General features: G+C 44.5%; 2 protein-coding genes across 3 annotated transcripts; one reads left to right on the top strand and one right to left on the bottom strand.

Annotated features, from left to right (window-relative positions):
• Positions 1–1,737: 1,737 nt before the first annotated feature.
• Positions 1,738–17,705, top strand: LOC107999893 (uncharacterized). Of its 2 annotated transcripts, none has more exons than XM_017059941.3 (8): positions 1,738–2,348; positions 12,486–12,587; positions 12,720–12,829; positions 13,214–13,389; positions 15,802–16,032; positions 16,138–16,285; positions 16,395–16,539; positions 16,605–17,705. In XM_017059941.3, exons 1-8 carry the CDS (start codon positions 2,279–2,281, stop codon positions 16,856–16,858), a joined length of 1,236 nt encoding a protein of 411 aa, XP_016915430.1. In that variant the 5' UTR covers positions 1,738–2,278; the 3' UTR covers positions 16,859–17,705. The 2 variants fall into 2 exon arrangements, with proteins under 2 accessions (XP_016915430.1, XP_016915431.2); XM_017059942.2 differs by lacking the exon at positions 1,738–2,348 and adding an exon at positions 2,632–2,830.
• LOC107999892 (methylcrotonoyl-CoA carboxylase beta chain, mitochondrial) lies at positions 17,695–21,013 on the bottom strand. Its single transcript, XM_017059940.3, has 9 exons — positions 20,426–21,013; positions 19,725–19,978; positions 19,375–19,646; positions 19,144–19,291; positions 18,656–19,071; positions 18,444–18,578; positions 18,239–18,375; positions 18,085–18,170; positions 17,695–18,014 (listed from the first exon to the last, which is right to left on the bottom strand). Exons 1-9 carry the CDS (start codon positions 20,537–20,539, stop codon positions 17,897–17,899), a joined length of 1,680 nt encoding a protein of 559 aa, XP_016915429.2. The 5' UTR covers positions 20,540–21,013; the 3' UTR covers positions 17,695–17,896.
• Positions 21,014–21,028: the final 15 nt, after the last annotated feature.

Below are 21,028 nucleotides of genomic sequence, written 5' to 3'. Positions count from 1 at the left end.
AGTCCCGTGGAAGTTGTCGCTTCCGCAAAACGATCCGGTAGCGAGATTAACGACGCGAGCGCCGATCACGATCATCCACGCGACACGTTTCGTATAATATACGTTAACCCGTCCCGTTGTTTAAGCCTTATTCGATTATACACGGACTATTAGAACACGGACGTTTAACATTCTATCTCCCGATTGCGGAATATTTGCCAGATATACGTAACGAGAAGGGACGTAACCATTCCGTTGACGATTAACGGGACTTTGGATCGGTAAACTACTCGCGACGCGCGCGCTCTCATCGCCGTCGTCCCTCTGCGATAAAACAAAAAAAAAGGATAATTTACTTTTTTACGTTTACTCTACCGTCGCGAGTGAGAGAAAAAGAAAAAAAGATCTGTTCAAATATTTACGAGCAGGTGACACAAATAGCGAAAAGATAAAAACAGGATTTTCAAGGGGAGAGAGAAACGCTTCTCTCTCTTCCCTTTAAATCGTGTTATTATTTGGGATCCTTTAAGAGATTAGCACGAGTCGGCAGAAAGTTGAAAATAACTAGTTTCGCTACCAAGAGATCGCATTCATTGTCAAATTTTTTTCCCAAACAAGGAGGAGGAGGAGGAGGAGGAGGAAGGAGTTCCAATTAGGCATGGAACTGTTTAGTAGCGTTCGTTACGGAGGCAAACGATTTCTCGTGGCGAGTGTAATCGCAATCGGTCGCTCGTTACGAAATCCTTGGACACTTTCACCTCGAGGGCCGGCGTGGAATGGCGTGGCTCGTCCAAGTACCGTACACGAGCGTGCACGATCGTGCACGAGCAGCCACGAACGGCAGTGTCTATCAAAGACAGACATCCGTTTTTGTCCAGCTTCGACCATAAGTGCCCCAAGGCTGTTGTTTCGCCTGAATAAACGTGCATGTCCTTTCATCCTTCCTTTCTCCTCGATCGATACGAGCCTTCCCCTCCTCTCCTCTCTCCTCTTAACTCTCACGGTTAATGCGATAATTAATTATCGATCTACCCGGCTATACCTATATATATATAAATTACGAGGACCAACGTTCGCCCCACGATCTATCGATGTATTCCAATTATTTATTCCGGTTCGGTATCGACGAACGAGACCCGAGCTAGTTATATACACACACACACACACATATATATATAATGTAGCATACTATATATACTATAAATAGAAGTCGAAAAAGAGCGAAGCTCGTGGAAGATTCATTCGTGATAAACGATCGACCAGTTTCTTCGAGCCAAACACATTTACATAGTCCACTTTGGGCAGTGACTCACACCAGATCCATGTAAGGCCCAGCGCCCTTCCCTCTCCTCTCGAGTTGCACGCCTACGGCCAGACCACCTTCCCTTCCTCTCTTCACCCCCTATACAAGATAATAAAAAGGCAATCCGAGGAGGAGGAGGAGGAGAAGGAGGAACCTTTCGAAAAGGCGTACGGTTTCGTAGCCAGCCATTTCTTAAATAGCCTCGTTAACAAGGGACTCGTGGGAGGAAAGAACGATCTCTTCCTCTCTGATGAGCGCTCGTTTTTTTTATATCTCTTCCACCGTGGCGAACTCTCGTTTCGAGAATCGATCACGAGAGAACGAATTGGAATCTCGTGGACAAGGATAGGGAGCGGAGCGGTTGGGAAAAATGGTGGCGCACGAGGTAGCGCTACGGACTATGGATCTCACGTGCGCGCCGTTAAAAAGATGTTGCCCCGTTCCGCGTCCACGTCTCTGGGTCCTGTGTGCGTCGGTGTGCGCGGTTCGAACTCTCCCGCCAGTCGCCGGGCCCGTCAGTGCCTCTCGCGTTCTTGGCCGGGGAACATCTCTCCGACCGGAGATCGTCGATCCAATCGTCCACCGATCGTCTTTTTTTCTCTCTCTCTTTCTCTCTCTTTCTTTTCCAGTAACGCGTGTATCCGAGTGTAGTGAATCGATATCGAAACGAAAAGTTGCGGGGAAGTGAAACGCGAGTGGAACGAGCGCGATAATAAATCTCGATCCTCGGGGAGAAGGGAAGACGATCAAATATAAATGAGAGTTTTCCACGGTTAAATCGTTCTTCCCCCTTTTTTTCTTCCTTCCTTCCTTCCTTCCTTCCTTCCTTCCTTCCTTCCTTCCTTCCTTTCTTTCTTCTTTCCTTCTTTCCTTCCTTCCTTCCTTCCTTCCTTCTTTCCTTCCTTTCTTCCTTTCTCGAGACATCTCACCGAACAATAATATCCTTCGCTCCCTCGAAGGATCGACTTTGAAGGATCGTCGGCCGATTATAAGTCGATGATGGAGACCGGACCACGAAGACTGCTCCTGTGGTGGATATACATTTTCGGCGTTGCTGGGGCGAACGGTGAGCAAAACGCGAATCCTTTCAAATTTCGACACTCCTCGTCTCTCGTTTGACGACACGTCACGTGGACGATGGATGCGTGGCTCAAGGCCGACGGACGTTCACTCTACGCGACGACCTCGATGCGCCTCGATTCTCTTCGTCTCTCTCTTTCTCTCTCTTTCTCTCTCTCGTTCGATCTTCCTCGACTCCCGAATCGAAATCGTTTCTTCCTTCTCCCGAGCAAAAGCAGGAGGAGGAGGAGGAGAATATTGTGCGAACTTGTATACAATAAACCAGTAGTAAATTCCCCTAGTGATTACACAGTAATTGCACTGTTTCGTTGACGGAAACGAAGCGCCAAGTGAGAAACTGCTTTTAACCGCGTTGTGATTCGATTCAAACGGCGTATTTATTTTTAGATCGCGAATTTTTCTCCCTTTATCGGAATCTCTGCGCGAAAATGGGATCCATGGAAGATGGAAGAAGAGTTGGAAAATTGCGTAAGAACGTTAATAATTGCACGGTGATTTACGAGCGCAACAATGATGTTGTCCGATGAATCACGCGATCCTTCTCCTCCTTCTCTTCTTTCTTCTCTTCCTTCTCCTCATCCTCCTCCTCTTTCTCCTCTTCGTCTCTCATTATTCGTACACGGCAAATCGCCGTGTACATTTCGAATCGATTTCACGGCGAAAGTTTGAAAAAATTATTTTTTAATTTCCCGATGAGGTGAAAAATTAACCTCATCGGGTATTGATTTAATCGGAAGCAGATTCCTGATTAGGCACGAATTAGAAACGAGTTGGTTTTAATACGAATCGTTTATCGATCGATAAACGAGAGGATCAAACTCTTGGAACGTCTGGCTCGCGATTCTTTCCGCGGAGAGAAAGAAAGGGAACGCGAGGAGGAAAGTGATTTTCCACGCTTCGAATTACGTTCCGACTCCTTGCCTTGGATTCCGTTCTTCTCGCGTCTTTTCGTTCGCTCTTTCATATATATATATATATATATATATATATATATACACATATATTTCTCTTGGAAAGAAGAAAAAATAATGGAGCATTTAGAACTATTCGTATCCGTCTCTCCCTCATTTTTCACCCTTATCTTCCTCGTTCCCCCCTTTTGTTGCTTCCGTTCTCTCAAACGTTCGATCGTGCGACAGGTGTTTCTTATCCTTCTCTCGAATCGGTATCTGTGGAATTCACTCGAGTTGCAAATCCCGCGCTTGTTTTCGAGAAACCAGCTAAAAGTGGTCTCGGTTAAAGGATACATAAACTGATAAATCGTCGTTTCGAAAAGAAGAAAAGTAAAACGCGCGATTCGTTGTCCTCGATCGCCCCCTCGATGGACGAGGAAATGAAAAAGCGTCGATCGAGGTAGAAAATAGATGAAAGAATAATCGCGTTGATTTTGCCGGGAGAACGGAGAAAGCGAAAAGCGGGGACAGGAGGAATCGAGAATCTTTTCGATCGATAATCCTAAAGGAGGATCCCTTTGCGGGTAGGAGGGAACGATTTCAAGAAAGATATTTCACGCGATTGGAACGCGTTCGACACGCGAGAGAGTGCGTATCGCTTTGTATGCAAAATAAGTATGTGTCGCCTGTGTCGCCGTGGCCGGTGTGTTCGTGTGTGTGAATTCGCTTCCAAGTTTTTTTGCGGGAGGAGGGGGGAAATTGGCGATGTCGGTCGCGTAACATCCGGCGTTTGCTTTTCCTCCGAAAGATAAGATCACCGGGTGAAAGAGCGACGAAAGAGGGAAGGGGGAAGAAAAGGAGAGAAAGAAGAGTGGAAAGAAAGGGAGAAGATGGAATAACGCGGCGGCCCTCCCGAAGGAGGGAGGGCGCGGAGAATGCGGGAGGAGGGGAGGGGGCAGAGGTCTGTTGGAATGGGAATCGGTTGGTGGGAGTGTGAGAGTGGGAGTGAGGAATCGGTTGGGAGAGGCCATAGGAAAACCGGTTGCCAATCTGCACGGACGTTGGACATCGGCCGCAAGAGTGCCGAGAGAAAAGGGTAAAAAGGATACTCCGGTACTCCGGTTTTCAGCAGACCGATCTACCTACCGATCCAATCTATTTTCCTTCCATTTTTCTCCCCTCCGCCTCTCGGGGAGGGAATACAGGGAATGGAGGGGGAGTGGAAGGGAACGGAAGATCGCAAAGTGTTTGTGCGTTCGAAAAATGTGTTTCGAGTCGGGAGGATTATGTCGTGGATTCTGGATTCCAGAAACTCGATCTCTCCATCCTTTATTAGGATTCAATCGAAATTAGATGGTAATTTGTTCCCTTCCTCGATCGCAGCTCGATTCTTTTTCCTCGATCCTACGTGCCATCCAATCACTTTGCCATTCTTTAACGAGAAAACTCCCACCTCCTGAAAGATGCTCGTTAACGTGAAACGAACGAAGGGAGGAAGAAAGATCATGGAAATTCCGTCGAGCGAGAAGGTAATTTCGATTCGGTTGTTTCGCGCCTCTTTAAATATATCTAAATATAGAAGATAATTATCGATAGGTGGCAATAACAAAATAGCAATATTGTTGAAGATGATTTTTTACCACAGGTCAAACTACCTTACTCTTCTCGTGATTTATTTACGACCCTCGCTCAGTTATAATTCACGCGATATCTCGACGAGACGTTTTGGTTGAAAGCCTTTTTTTCTCTCTCTCTCTCTCTCTCCTTTTATTTACGCCTTGGTGGCGCGGATACGGCATCGGTGACCTCTTCCCTTGTGGTGGATTTCTACGTCTCCGTAGTTCACGCGGCCGTTCGACCAGCCAAATATGGCGGATACCGGTCGAACCACTCGCGTTGGTGCACGCGTGTCACCGTCACTGCGTGGGCACTACTCGTCGGCTGTGCGAGTGGAGACGAAGGACAGACGGGAGCACCCACGGGCGAATTCCTCCCTCTTCGACTCTCCGCTTCGTCTCTCTTATGCGAGCATAAGCTTCACGAACGAATATGTCGTAAAGATTGGTTGCCTCGCCTCCGTTTCGTGCGGCCTAATATCTCCTATGTTGCGAGCACGACACCTCGCTTGTGTCCATATCTCGCGCCTCCTCTCTCCTCCTTCTGGAATCGAGCCAAATTCCATTTCGTTCCACCTTTTTTTCCATACTTGCAACGAGGCTGAAACGCAACCACGAGACGAGTAGTTCGGCTTCAAGGATTTCCACCTACCGGATTTACGCATCTGGGACGTAATTTCCAAGATGGTCTCGTCCTGGTTGTGTGCAATAAACTAGCAATTTTCGCAGAAGCGTAGTGAATCTTTCGTTGCGTTGTTCTTCCTTCCTCTCTTCTTGTCTCTTTCCAACGGTTCCACTTGCACGAATCGTTTTCTCCCGAATCGGCTTCCCTTCGTCGATATCATCCATTATAGACACTCGATCTCTTCGGCCTTCTGACCTTTTCGACCGGTCTAACGTTACACGCGCCCGCTTCGTCGTGAACCTGAAGCTTGTTCGCTCGTTAATCACTCCTCTGTGTGCGCGCGCGCGCGCGTGTCGCCTTTTTCTTTCACTCCTCGAAATATTCGCCGGCCATTCATTCGCGATTCATCGATGATGACGATGATATTTCCATTCCGAACGAACAAATAATCACGATTCCGTTCGAAACGTTTCGAAGGATTTGATCTTTCGAGAGAAAGAGAGAGAGAGAAAGAGGAAGGAGAGACTATCGATTTCTACGATTTAAACGAGCAAACGAGCGTGTAACGAAACTCCGGGATAAATGGTATATTTTACGTATCGAGGAAACGTTAATAAAATTGGTAAGGAGTGTATTAGCTAGTAGTTAGGGATCACCTTAAACGCAAACTTTACGATGAAATTCGAGATTAACGAAGAATTAATGCTAACGAACGTGATAATTACTGCAGGCGTTCGAAAGGAAGTGCCATAACGTTGAGCGGAATGGGCGATCATAATGATGTAAAGATAGAAACGCTGACGAAAGTTTTCTGCGTGCGAGGACGGTTCCTCGCGCGGGAATCCATTAGAGGGGAGGGGAGAGGAAGGGAGGGGAGAGTTTTCTCGAGCAAAGCGAGAGATCCTTTTATTTACTTTTTTTTTCTTCTGCAAAAAAGAGTAGGCGATGGCAAAGACGTTGCCAAACAAAAACAACTCGGTTGCACGATTCGAAGCGTTTCCAAGTCGAGTCGAATCGCGCGTACCGATCGATCGAGACGAGAATTCGTTCTAATTTATTGCGATTGGCAATTAACCGAATCGGGGAGCGTGACGTTGACCGATTCTCGAGCGAGAAATCGAGTAGGTGGAGAGAGGTTACGAGACGGGGAGCATTCGATAAGGATTAAAAAGTCGGAGAGAAAGAGAGAGAGAGAAAAAGAAGCGTGTCGAATATGCATCGCCACGCTTTTGCCCGAGGTTGCCGAGCGTGTTATCGAGAATGAATCGCGCGTATATATGGTTCCCAGACGAGCATCATTCGTGCGTGTCTCTCTCCCTAGAAAATTCCACTGTTCTGCGCAATGATCTCCCCCTATCGTGGCCAATAAATCTGCGCCAACGTTCCTACATTCTGGTTGGAGACTCGTTTAACTCGTGAAACTCATGCCAATGATTGCCGCAACTCGAATGCGCGGCTCGAATTAAGGATAAATTAAAAGAAAAAACGCCGACGAGTTTCTCTCTCTCTCGCGCGCGCGAGATTCAATGCTCGAATGATGGATCGAGCTCGTTTCTTCAAACGCATATTTGGAATATTCGCTCGAGTCGAAACGCGAGGATTCCCTTGGAAAGCGAAAAGGGGGACGTTCAAGAATCAACGAAAGGAAAGGACGGACTCGCGGAAACAATTAAATCCCGTGATCAGATAAGCGCGCGAGTATCCTCTGGAAAATGTATTCCGTGCTCGGGTCGGGAGCGGTACAACGTCTGGATAATAAAGCGTGCCGGAAGTCGCCCTGGGGGATAGAGATTCAACCCGATTCGATATCTCGATGACGATACGAGGCATCCTCTTTAGAATGACAAAGAGATCTCTTTCTTCCTGGTATAAATTGTTCGCGATCCGAGAGAAACTTGTACCTATCGATACGATCTGCTTTTTCTCTTTCTATTCGTGGGTGAAAGAAGGAGGGAGGGAGGAGGGGAAAATAAAATTCCTTCTCTCGGCACGAAATGAATGGAGAAAACGAGGAAAAAATATATGTGTATAGATGAACGGAATACGGGAGAATCGGGAAAAATGTATCTATATTATGCGCGTCGAACTGCCGCGTAACGACGCGTGTGAACGTTTTATGCACCGGCGACTCGAGGCGTAAAATTGTTGGAATAATCGAGCGGCAGTGGTCGAGAAGACGATGCCCGTCGATTTAATCGTTGTCGAGATTACCGAAAATGTGCATAACGGTAATCGTTGGCTACGCGCATAATTTGTGCACGGATCGCCGCCATGATAAATTATTCATTCTGCATTTGGCGCGCGCGATGCACCTTGCTCCCTGTGTCCCTGTGCGTTTCGTGACCGGCTCTATCGCGGCTCATTTGCATCCTGCCCGCTCCTCCACGATTATTTCTTCGAATCGTGGAAGGAAATCGACACCTCCTCCCTCTCCAGAATTGTCGCCCCTTCCGCCGACGGAAAACCATCGTACTCGTGCTCAAGTATATTTTCAAGGATTTCCACGATAAAGAAACTCTCGTCTGTATTCCATTCCTCTCCTCTCCGATTTCTCCGCGTTGCTCGCGTTCGTAAAATGGCCGAGCTTGGTACGCGATGCACGATCGATCGCTTTCGCGGACCGAGCACAGTGATAATATATATGGTGAGCGATGATACATATACGAATTCGAATACGAATTACATCGTATTATCGAGAGGATCACCACCGTCTTCGAATTAAGAGGGAATCGGTCAGCTTCTCGAAACCGGTCTGATATTTTCATTCGCTCTATCGATCGAAAGGGACGAGAAATTTAGATCTCGATCGGATACGAGGAAGATGAGGAGGGGGAAAGAGATACGGATCGCTTTCCTATCCAATCGAATCCACCGATTAACGATTCACAGCGGCGATCGGTGATTTACCGCTGGCAACGGTTGTAATCGGGCCGATGCGACGTGGAAAGCGGCGTGGCCAAAGGAACCGGAATGAAATCACCGTTACCGAGCCCCGCTCCTCTTTTATCACTCTCGCGGCCAGCCAGCCTGCCCCCTTCGCCATCGATTACTTACAACTTTCGATCCTGTTGCACGCGCCCCGCGCAACGCCACCGGCAACACCGCCGACTCTTCGCCCGGCCTATCGGGATCCGACTCTTATCTCGGTTGAGGATGTATAAGAGAGAGAAAGAGAGAAAATAGAGAAGGAGGGAAATGGAAGAGGAGAGATGGCAGCTGCGATCATTCGCAACGGTTAATCCTTAAGCGGATCCTTGGACGGGGATTGCGGTGGCAATATTTTTTCTCTCTCTTTTCTCTTCTTTTCTTTTCTTTTCTTTCTTTCTTTCTTTCTTTCTTTCTTTCTCTCGAGCGAGCGATACGAAGTGGTGGTGCGCAACGGCTGTTATATCGTTAAAGGGGAAAATAAGCATGCGTTGGCGCGTGGAGATCGGAGAACGACAACGGGGAGTAATTGAATTATGTACAGTGGTGACGTTTGAATTACCGAGGTTGCGCTGTCGCTCGTTGGTGAGACGCGTGTGGCGAATTTATTTGCATAACTGGGAAAAACGTGGGCGTTTAATTAACCATCCTTTCTTTTCTTCTTTTTCTTTCTTTCTTTTTTTTTAATCGAGGGTCACCGAGTCATCGAAGCGGATTCCTTTGAAAATTAAAAAACGGCGATTAATTATCGCGCGTATTTTAATTTTAATTTAACGGTTATATATCGAGATCGCGCCTAAGGTTTTCTCCAACAATGTCCGATATTATAACGTTCTCGACACAACAGGCAACCGCTTGTCGTAACTTGGAAAGCAAATCGATTTGCCGGCGATGCTTGCAACCGGAAGTCGTAAAAAACTCGAAGGAATCTCGATCTCGAAAATGATGGTATCTTTTGCTCGGTATCATATCAAAGTTTGCAACCAAAGCAGTCGTCTTTGTCGTTGGTAACTTTAGTAATGACGTTCTCAAAAGTGATTTCTCTCTTTCTCTCTCTCTCTCTCTCGATACGCATCCTCCATCGTCCGAAGCAATTTCAACGCTACAACGACGGTTGTTATTCCAACACGATGCGGAAAGGCGAAGCTATCGATCGATTCCTTCGGATAAAAACTATCGTAATTACAAAAAAATACATAACTCGATATACTGTAACTCGCGCGATACGCAGAGGATTGGATCATCGTGTGCACTTTCCTTTTTTTCTTTTCGTTCCTCGTACGATTTTAGACACGACATAAGTAAAAACTTGGTAGTACACTTACGAACACATACACACATATACGATAGAGAAGAACACACGCCTACGTTCGATTCTTTCCCGTCGTCCCGTTCGATCGACCAGTTTAAACGCAGATATTTCCGAGTATTTCACTCTGCCCAGGTTCTCGGTTCTCTGATTGTACAGTTAACACGGCGTGGACGTGAATGTTAATCACACCCGGCGCGCACCGGATTTCCAACCCCTTTCGCGTAGCTGTCGTCGCTGCCTTACGTGGAAAAACGGGGTCGAATGGGAGGCATTCCTCGTGGAGAAATTCACTCGGCTCTCAAATTACACAGATTCTGAAAATACGTTGTCTGCGTACACCAGCGGCTCCCTTCCCTATAAATTATTCAGAGACTGTCCGCGGACAAACGACGATTACGGATGGACGTTCTACCCTGTGGTGTTCCATCGACGAGGAAGGAGGGAGGGAGGGTTGCGCAAGCGATACGAATCAATTTTGTGCGCGTCGCCGATCACGTCTATCCATCTATCTACCTACTAGGATACAGTTGTCCTTGATCCTTGGCACGCCGGCGATCGTGGCGTTACGGCGCGATGACGCGTAATTACGCCTCGTTCCCCTTAACACCGAGGTCATACAACAGGCACAGATTATTGTAATTCCGAGGATCCCTGCGTTTCCAGTAATTTACATCAATTTCTTCTCGCTCAACTTTGCCTCGGTGTGAGAAAGGGGAGGAAGCGCGAAGGAGAGAGAGACGGAGATCGGAAGAGTATGGAGGGTCTTGGCACGAGAGATGCGAACCACGCGAAACGCAGGCAAGAGAAAGGGAGGGGGAAGTATTTCGATTCATTTTTTCGAGAGCGAGAAGCCGGCTGCCGAGCCTCGAAAAACGATAATATCTGAATGATATTGAACGAATCGAGCGGATGGAAAGGAGGGAGAGATCGCGCGGCAATTAGCGAGCAGCAGGTTGGATAAAATAAATGGTCGGGGTCGTGGTAAGTCGTAGGGAAACCGTGGGAGGGCAAAGGTCGGGCTTTGGAAACTTCGCATTGTAAACTTTCCCGAGATCTTAATCACGAGATGCGAGGAAGGCGAGGCGGAGGAGAGGAAGTACGAAGTAAAAAGGTAAAAAAGGAAAAAGGAAGAAAGAGATAAAGGAGAAAGGGAATCGAGAGATATGCGTCGGTTTAAAGGGAGGAAGGAAGAGATAAAGGAAGGAAGGAAGGGAACTCGGGAAGAATAATAATAAAGGGGAAAGGTACAAGGGTCACGTAATCCTTGTAACGGCGTCGAGAATCCGTTCTCGGAACGGAGAATTCCGGCGGCGTTTCGGGCGAAACGATTACCGGTTAATGGAAACCGGATCCCTATCTATGGCATATATAAATATATACAATGGTCCGAATCGAACCAAGTTCTGGAAAAGAAAAGGAAGAAAGAAAGAAAGAAATACGATGGACGAGATTTTGGAAAAACAGGAAAGAAACGTTGAGCAAATGACAAATCTCGATAGCTAGGAGATCGATCAAAAAGAAAAGACGCGAAGAAAGAGATATAGGGAAAGAAGAAGGAGAAGCGAAAACGTAGCGGAGATCGAAAATGAGAAAAAGGGAGAGGGAAGGAACGAAAAAAGAAAGAAAAAGTATAAGGTCACGGACCTTTGTCGAGAGATGGTTGCTCGACGATCACACAGGTGGTTGCACCGGCTGCGGGGAACCGCTTTAAACTCGCTAATGGAAAAGACCGCCAACCCTGGGGCTATTTGAAAGTGACACACACCGTGCAGTCACGTAATTTGCGCGTTAATCGCAACCTGATGAATGCGCGGAAACCGTGGACAAACGCGGGGAGACGAATTGTGCGGATGAACTCGTTTCGATGTTTCGAATTGCGCCAGGATTCAAAGGCGAGAGACGAAGAGCGAAAAATGTTCTCGTTCGTTGGAAATTCCTATAACAGAATCGCCTAATTATATCGAATCATCATCTTTGGATAATAAAAATTCGCTCGTTGCTACATTCTTTAATGTAATGCGTGTTGTTACGATACATTTCGCCGCAAATTATTCATCTATCGCGCATCTATTCGCGTAACTGATCATTGAGCGTTCGTTTTCGAGATCAACGAGTCAGAATTACGTATCGAGCGCGAGATTATCGAAAATTTTTCCGTTCATCTTAACGAAAAATGTGTCTCGATCGATTTACCGATCGAACGCGATCGAACATGGGAAAGTAAGGTTGTAATGCGTTTGTTTGTGGCACGATAATATATGGTTGAAAATTCAATTATCCGGGGAGGAAGCAATTTCGTTTCTCATAACCGGATGAAAGGTTTTTCTCGCAGGAGGATAATATGAAATCGGTGGTTTCGGTGTATACGGGTTTTTACTCGCAAACGGTGAAAGTATCTATAGTTGTTCCGCGAAAGGAACAGGCGAGGCTCGGGGATGCGCATCGGTGGTGCGCGGTGGTGTTTCTCGAGCGCGCGATGTCGGGTTGCTCGCATTTCAAGGTCGAGAGACGTTTACGACTTTATGGGGCAATTACCGTGGTATACTGCAAGTTAGTTTGCGGCCGCGTCGTACCTCTCTTTTTCCCCGCAGATCCAGATTCCGCCTATCCCTCCCACTAACCCAACCGTCTTCCCCTTCCCTTTTTCTTTTTAGTCGAAAACGACGCGTCCGAGTGCACGTTCGATCGATTCGGAGACAGGCGTTTGATCGACATTTTGACGGAGCGCTAAATTTTCGTTTTCGATTTCCAGTGCAGAGCAAAGTGAGATGTTCCGAACAGTGGATGGAAGTCGACATCGTAAGGAGCAGCCCACAAGCGAGGATATATCTGCAACAAATGAAAGACTTCCCAGGTAAAGATCGATTCGTTTCGTGTATTTGCAAGATACGCAGCGTTGACCGGCGCGTAGCCGTGAGATATAGAAGCGGGAAGCGGTGGTACACGTGCCGTATTTTACAAGGTGGAACGTATCTTCCTCTTGCAGACGAAGCTTGCAAACCTCGGCTTAGCAACGGTGTCGCCACGTTCCGATTACCTCTCCTAGAGGAGGACATGTTGCGATGCGGCATCACGAGGGTCGTTAACAAAGTCACGGTAAGCCATAATTACGATCAACGAATAAAACTATCGTTTCTTGAATAAGTTAAACGTTTGAATAATTTGGTCTAACGATTTTATCGAGAATAGAATCGAATCGAGTTGAAAATGGAGGAAATCGATCGATTCTCGTATCCTTGGTTGAGATTGGAAAAGCAGAGAGAGAAAGAGAGAGAGAAAGAGAGAAAGAGAGAGAGAAAGAGAGAGTGTGTGTGTGTTCAACGAAAGAGCGTTGAATCTCTGGACAGAAAAGAGGAGAATGGAAATCGATCGGTGCGGGAATAGTGATAAGTTGTTACCTCGACTCGGCCTTCGTTATTGTTTCGATCGATGGAATCCGATGGATTCGAGCAAAATTATAGATATACGTATGATATACAGGGTCAGAAGGTGTACTTTCATCGGATAATAGTGGAGGAGCCCGCGGATTCCAGCAAACACACGTTCACCGTAAAATGTGTTATCACCGAGGTCGTTGTGAAACCTGGAATCTCGATCGCAGCCAATCACACCGTGGTTCGCAGGAGCGTTCTACCAGCAGGCTTCCAGGAACCCGAGTGAGTTCATATTTTACCTTAATATTCAGTTTCCGTCTTATCTTCTCTTTTTTTTATCTGTTCGCACTTTTCCCTCGATTCACTTCCCTCGGTAAACCGATAGATGATTCTCGCAGAATCGAGAACCACTGTTTCGATTTCGCGTTATTCGCCATCGCGATTCCAACAGCTGTTCGACGTGCTCGAACGATCGTCCACTCCGCGCAACGCTCGCGTATTCTCATCATCAAGGACAACCCAGCTCTAATACGTTCCGACTAGTGCCAAGAAATAACGGCTAAAATTATCTTTGAAACTTTCATCCATTATCTATGTACTCGTTGGCGTTACGTTTTTCGATGATTTTTTTTTTTTTTTCTAACGATCGAAACTTTCCAAGCGAACGAACGCGGTAAAATAATTTTATTCCAAGCAACGATCGCGTAATCAATTTCAACCGGTACAACGGTGGCTGTGTAAACTTGATTAATTAAAACAGTCTCGATTTATGTAAGCAATGAATAAAACGAGATGAGTTTAATCTGCGTGCTAATTATCCCTCTTCGCGCTTATTATCGAGCAAAATGTTGCGTACTTTAATCGAAACAAGATAAACTTTCCGCGAGATTGAAATTAAATTATATATTTTTTTCGCTCGACGTATGAAAATAACCTTCGATTTCGAATTAAAAAAAGGGAGGAGCGGTGTCGCGAATAAAATCGAGTATCGACTTGCATCGATGCAAACGAGCGATCTGAAACGAAGATGAACGTTTTGTCGCTGGTCACCGAGTTTGATTCATGATTCCACGTTCCATTTATTTGTCGAGGCTATAGGCGCAGGTGCTGGAAAACCTGAAATGTAATTTTAGCCTCGTATACATCGCGTCACAGAGTCTCCCCCTTCCCCATTCCTCTTCATCCTCCTCCTCCTCCCTCTCCCTCCCACCGCTCGCTCGATAAAACTCACTTTGCGAGCCATTCGTATTCTCCGGTCGCGTTCTCCTCGCGTAAAACGTTTCTAGCGGGCGAGCATCCAACGAGAATCTTCTTTTATTCACCCGGTGATACGTAAATGCGTCGCTTAAGAGTTGCTAACAATCTCTTCGAAACGATTTCGAGGTTACAATTTTTTTTTAAACGTTGAACGAAATCTCCTAACAGATCATATATATATATATATTAAATACTCGCTAAATTGATGAATTTTTTCTCCCAGCTTCCGTAGCGAATTTCAATTATTAAATTTATTTCGCGTATTTACAACTTCTCTATCTTTATTTCAGTCTGAAACGAACAGATGGTCAAGAAGAAAATTTTAACCAAGCGACAAGTTAGACGTACGTCAAAAGGGATTTCTTCCAACTACTTACTTTCCGCGGATGAAAGTGTCTGACTTAGCCAGTTGACATTCTTTCTCTGCTCCACACTACTATCCTCGGCAGCCTGCCAGCCGTACACGCGCAATTTTTCTCTCGTTCCCGTCGCTAATTTATTGACACTAATCGATCGTAGCTCGGTATTGCGCGAATCGTAGGATGGATGGAGGAATGGGGGAAGGGGGAAGGGACAAGAAGAAGATTGTCCATGCCGCCTTCCCTACCAGGAAGCCGTAAAATCCTTATTGTTGAATTATCACGTGGTTATCTCGCCTGTTCGATCCCCGGGGTCGAGGTACACGCGGGAAAATTCTTTCTCGATCTTGATAACTGTTCCTTCTTCCGAGAAGTCGATGGAATTGCGTGCTTGCTCGATTGGATGCGATCACATTCGGCCTCGAATCGAGGGATCATCGAACGACGTACTCGAAAATTCTTCGGATATTTACTCTCTTCGATTCGATCCGTCGAACAGATGCGAGTTGCAATTACGATAAAAACGATCGAAACGACGAACGAACGAACGAACGCGTTGTTCGAACGGAAACTTTATCGTCGTCCCTACTTTTTTTCCTTCTTTTCTTTTCTTTCTTTTTTTTTCATCATCATCATCATCATCATCATTATCGTCGTCCGTCTTTAGTGGTACCGTTCGTGGCTCGTTCTCGCACAGAGAGAATCGTAGATCTACGTAGTTTCACGGAAACGGCGGATGAGTCGGCAGAAGCGGTTCCAAGACGATTCAGGTCGATCGAGGTAAGATTCGATGACTGTCGAAAGTGGCCCAGGTCGTAGCACTGGCGCTAGGCAGCTCTTGCCGTTCCCGTTCCTCTGCAAACGGGTTAATTTTCCCTCGGCCGACCATTCAATATTTGTCGCCACTTTTTTCCCCCCGGAAATTACGCTCGAGAATTCGTGTCCCTCCCGATAGGCATCCATCTGCCAGATGGCGTTATTCTCGACAATTTATTTCGAACGAGAACGACCTTTCTCGTCTCGCGACGAATTCCTTCCGAGATTTAACTCGCTCGCACTTTTATCTCGCTCGTTGCAGCGTGATCGACATCAGAGGGGAGATCTCCGAATCGGCGCCAGTACCGATATTGGGGGTCGGTGTGAGGCAAGGCGGAAATCTGGTCACCGGAGAGCTGAACGTTAGCCCAGGCACGCCTTTGCAGATGGAGATCTTCTTGGACAACGGGTCTGCGCCTGTTTACGGATTGTTGGTCACCTACATGCTCGTCACGGATACCAAGTCGCAGGAGGAGACTATTATCATCAACGGGTGAGCGTTTATTCCGATGGATAATATATATCGGTCGAATTGAACGACAGTTTTTGATCAACATAGGGAATCTAGATTAATAAGAATTATTATTTGTGCCGCCAGTTGCTCCGTGGATCCGTATCTGTTCGAGAATTTCAACACTGTGGACGGTGACTTTTTGACGGCGAAATTCCGCGCTTTCAAGTTTCCTGAAAGCACTTACGTCCAGTTCCGTGGCACTGTTAACGTCTGCTTGGACAAGTGCCAAGGGGTATGTCAATGTTGGCGCGTTACACGCGTGGCGTCGTTAAGCGAAGCTTGTTCAAATAATCGCCCGGCTCGTTGTTTACGCCGATATTTACGCCGTCACGTTGTTTCAGATCGAGTGCAGCAATGGCCAAATTGGATTCGGGAGGAGGAGGAGGGCCATCGATGTCTCGAATACCGACAAGAACAAGCTCTTCGAGGTGACCATGTCCGCTCTTATCAAAGTCGACTTCGAGGAGGACGCGGTGATCGATAAAGGTAGGATCTTCCAAGAATTTCCTCGAAATCTTGTTTAATCTTCGAATTCTTCCTCTCGATCTCAGCTCTGTCCGAATTGTACGTGAGAAGAGGGAAGAACAGAACGAAAGCGAGGGCGGTGATCGCGGAAGAAGTGAGAGATCAAGCTGGTCCAACGACGATTAGGACGGAGGAGAGAGCTTTCATAGCGCAAGAAGTGAAGGAACAGTTCAAGTACAAGGTTACGGAAACGGAGATGAACGGTTCCTCGGTCTGCTGTGACACAACCAAGATCTTGTCCTTTGTTCTCCTCCTTCTCTGCATCTGCAAATTTTTATAAAAAGGTTCATGAAGGGGGACGATCCGTGAACCGACGAACGATCGTTTTTTTTTTTTTTTTGATTGTAAATAGAGAGTAGAATTGAGAGCCGGCCAGGATTCGAGCGCATAGTGGAAACCGATGGGGATCGAATTTCTTTGCCGGATGTTAGTATAATTTTTTTTCCCTTTCCACGTAGGAAAAGCAAGATTGATCAATGAATCATCCATTTTGTTCGACATGGGATCGAGTTTACGATCGTCAAGCATCGTGTTTCTAATAACATTGTCCGAAATTAAGCTAAGCTTATCATTAATGGACGATATCTCGGATAGTGTTAATGGAACGAATTAATAAAGAAATTAGAAGAATGTTATCGAAAGTTATCGTAAAAAAAAAAAAAAAAAAAAAATGGAAATGACGAGCTAAGATTTTGGATTAATTAGCACGTGCTCAAGAAATTTCTCCGCTCTGCGACCGCCAAATTTTTTTCACTCCACTCCTTTTATTAATCCACGCGTTCCCCTTCAGCTGTGTTCCCCTGCGAATAACCGCGAATAAAATAATACAGCCGCTATACTGCCAGAAAAAAAAATTGGCCTTTGCGAGCGGAGAATGTCGGATGACCTAGTCGCGCGACGAGCTGTAACAACTGATGTGACTTAACTTTTAGACAATTATAAGTGAATTAATCGCTGCTGTAATCTCAATATAATTATAAGGGAATATACGCGAATATGTAAAAAAATAATACCGTAAGAGTGGAAACTCGTGTAAGCGTTTCATTCAGAGAGGCGTCCTTTATTTTTTAGTCGCATAAAGGAAGGAAAAAGAAGATTAATAAAAGTACGCATAGAAACAATATAAAGGTATCTATATATTTGGAATGTTCAGTAATAGTGTATACGTGATAGAATAATGTATAAAAAAATATATATTTACACATCTTTGGCGTAAAATATCGGACAGAACGTCGGAATAGTCGCGGAACGTATATTTTGATCGTACTTTCTTAATTTCAGGCCACGGATCCCCAAGATTGTAGATTGTTATTCGTTGTTACATACGGAAAATTCCAAATTTAGTTTCCGGTATAGGCGCGTTGAGCGCCGCTGACAAACTGAGACCCAAAACTACCCTGGTGTCAACGGGGTCGATCACGCCATCGTCCCAAAGCCTAAAAAATAATTTACGCGGATAACTTTTTCCTAGTCTCTTGGTCTAATAATAATTCTAACAGATTCTACCTGGCGCTACAATAATATGGATTGCTCTCCTTTTCGAATTTCCTCAATATTGGCTCCCTCAATTTTTCCTCCTCTTCCACGCTCCACTACGAAGAGCCGAGTGAAAATTTATATACCTGGTTTAAACGAAATCGAGATCGAAATCTGCCATTACCTGTTTCCCTTCGCGTTTGTATTGATCCTTGTTAATTTGAATCAGTACATTGGCAGCCTGTTCTCCACCCATCACGGATATTCTGGCATTCGGCCAGGTGTAGAGAAACCTCGGTGAATAAGCTCGACCGCACATACCTACGTTAAATTTTAATCAAATTGAACGTAAGCTCGAGCAGTGATTTATCAAGTGTAACGTTACATACCGTAATTCCCTGCACCGAACGAGCCACCGATTACCACTGTAATTTTAGGTACTTGAGCACAAGCAACGGCAGTCACCATTTTTGCACCGTTTTTGGCAATGCCTCCGGCTTCGGCATCTTTGCCCACCATAAATCCTGCAATTTTTTACAAATCGCTGTAAAATCGCGCTGGGAAAGCTGCAATTTTATACACGAGAGAGAGATTACTATACCTGTAATATTCTGCAAAAAAACAAGTGGTATTTTCCTTTGTGCGCAGATTTGCACGAAATGTGCACCCTTTAACGCGCCTTGCGAGAACAGTATACCGTTATTCGCGATTATTCCCACGGGGTAACCGTAAATATTCGCGAATCCTGTGACCAATGTTTCTCCGTATTGTGCTTTGAACTCGCGAAACTTTGATCCATCGACGATCCTTGCGATCACTTCTCTGACGTCGTACGACTGCTTCCAATTCAACCCGACTATTCCATAAATTTCGTCGACAGGATGCAACGGTATATCCACATTTTTATTCACGTTGACGTCCATTGATCTTTGCCTATTTAAATCCCTTACAATTTGCCGGGCTAAGAACAACGCGTGAATATCATCCACAGCGTAATGATCGGTAACTCCGGAAATCCTGAAAATCGATTTTCCAATCTTCTCGAGTCGTGAAACAAATGACGGGTTAAAAATGTATTTTGTCAATTACCGGCAATGAAGATCCGCGCCACCCAATTCGTTCGCAGTGACTTCTTCGCCCGTGGAAGCTTTTACTAGAGGTGGACCAGCCAAAAAAATGGTTCCCTCCTTGCCGACGATTATATTTTCGTCAGCCATTGACGGTATATATGCACCACCTGTATAAATTGATTAAAATGACGACGTGAATAATTGATATAAATAATAGGGACAAGTAGAATTGAATCAAAGAGAATCGGACCTGCTGTGCAACTTCCCATTACCACCGCGATCTGCGCGATTCCTTTTGCGCTCATTTTTGCCTGATTAAAGAAAGTTCTACCGAAATGCATTTTATCCGCAAATAATCCAGCTTGTTTAGTCAAATTGGCACCACCGCTGTCTACTAAATATATACAAGGTAAATGATTCTCCTCCGCAATTTCTTGAGCCCTTAATTGCTTCTTTACCGTTATTGGATAATAAGAACCTCCTTTTACAGTCGCGTCATTTGCGATTATTACGCATTCGGTCCTGATTCGAAACGAAACGAAATATTCTTAAAAAAATATATATTTTATCGAATCATTTTTTTATTCAAACAGTACTTACCCTTCTATCCTACCGATACCGGTAATAATTCCACCGGCTGGTACTTCCTCTTTATCGTATAATTCGTAACCAGCTAATTGAGAAAATTCGAGGAAAGGAGACGTCGGATCGAGAAGCGTATTAATACGTTCTCGTGGTAAAAGCTTTCCTTTCTTCATGTGCTTCTCTTTCGCCTTTTGTTTTCCACCCTCTACAATTTTTTGAACTGTGTTTTTTAACTTATTCACCGCACATTCCATTTGAACGTAATTTTCCTAAAAATTTGTTTACATGTTTAATCTCCATTATTTCTATTTATCATTATTATTCTTATTATTATTATCGTTTCTATTTATTATTATTTTATACCAAATATCGTTCCCATTTTTAATCGATTTCATCATTTTTTTTTTCTATTAAAAAGAACATCACATACACAGTGTTTGTAATACGCGCCTAATCATTGTGCGTCAATTGCATAGGCGTATGTTATGCTTTGATGCATTTAAATGAATTTCATTTTGTTTAGATAACAAAGGAAAAGATCATAACATAATATTGTGCAACATTTCATGAACTCATTTTAGATCAATAATGTAATATTGATCGAAAACGAAAGATTTAATGAATTAATCTTGCGATATTTTGTTTATAAATGAAATGGATATGCATATATGTATGAATGGATATATATATGTATGTATATATACTATCGTTCTAACCTGATATGTCGAAGATTTAGTATCTTGTACATTACCAATAACAACTGCTTTACTGTGAAACGTTCTTATGGTACAGCTTAAATTCTTTATAAAAAGATTTCCCTTACTTAACATATTCTTCTATCGATTTTTCCTTCGTTCAAATTTATTGAATATTAATGAATCACAATATACACGTTTAGAACTATATTCGCTATACTTTGAGCACGTTGTACGATATTATAACATATATTATTTCTCTATTTTATGGACACTATCATCTCAATGAAGTTATTCACAGATCAACAGCTAGTGTTTGGTACATGGCGTAATCTATAATAGTAGCATTTATCGAAGAACTGTAAGCAGATAATTTTTTTTCAGATCACAAAAGGTCAATCAACATATGTTAGAATTTAAATAAAATTATTAAATTTCTCTATTTGCTTTTAATCAGAATAAAATATAAAGAAAAACAGAATTTTTGTTAATTGTTAAAATTAAATTTTTTATTTTTTTTCAATTTGATTGTAAATATATCGAAATATAAAATAAAAATTAAAGGTTAAATTCTTAATAAATTTGAATAATTTGTTCGTCTCTTGCTTCATAGATGGCGCTGAA

The sequence above is a fragment of the Apis cerana genome, linkage group LG14 (genome assembly GCF_029169275.1).
Source record: "Apis cerana isolate GH-2021 linkage group LG14, AcerK_1.0, whole genome shotgun sequence".
Classification (NCBI taxonomy): Eukaryota; Metazoa; Arthropoda; class Insecta; order Hymenoptera; family Apidae; genus Apis; species Apis cerana.
This window is presented reverse-complemented; position numbering and strand designations above follow the sequence as displayed.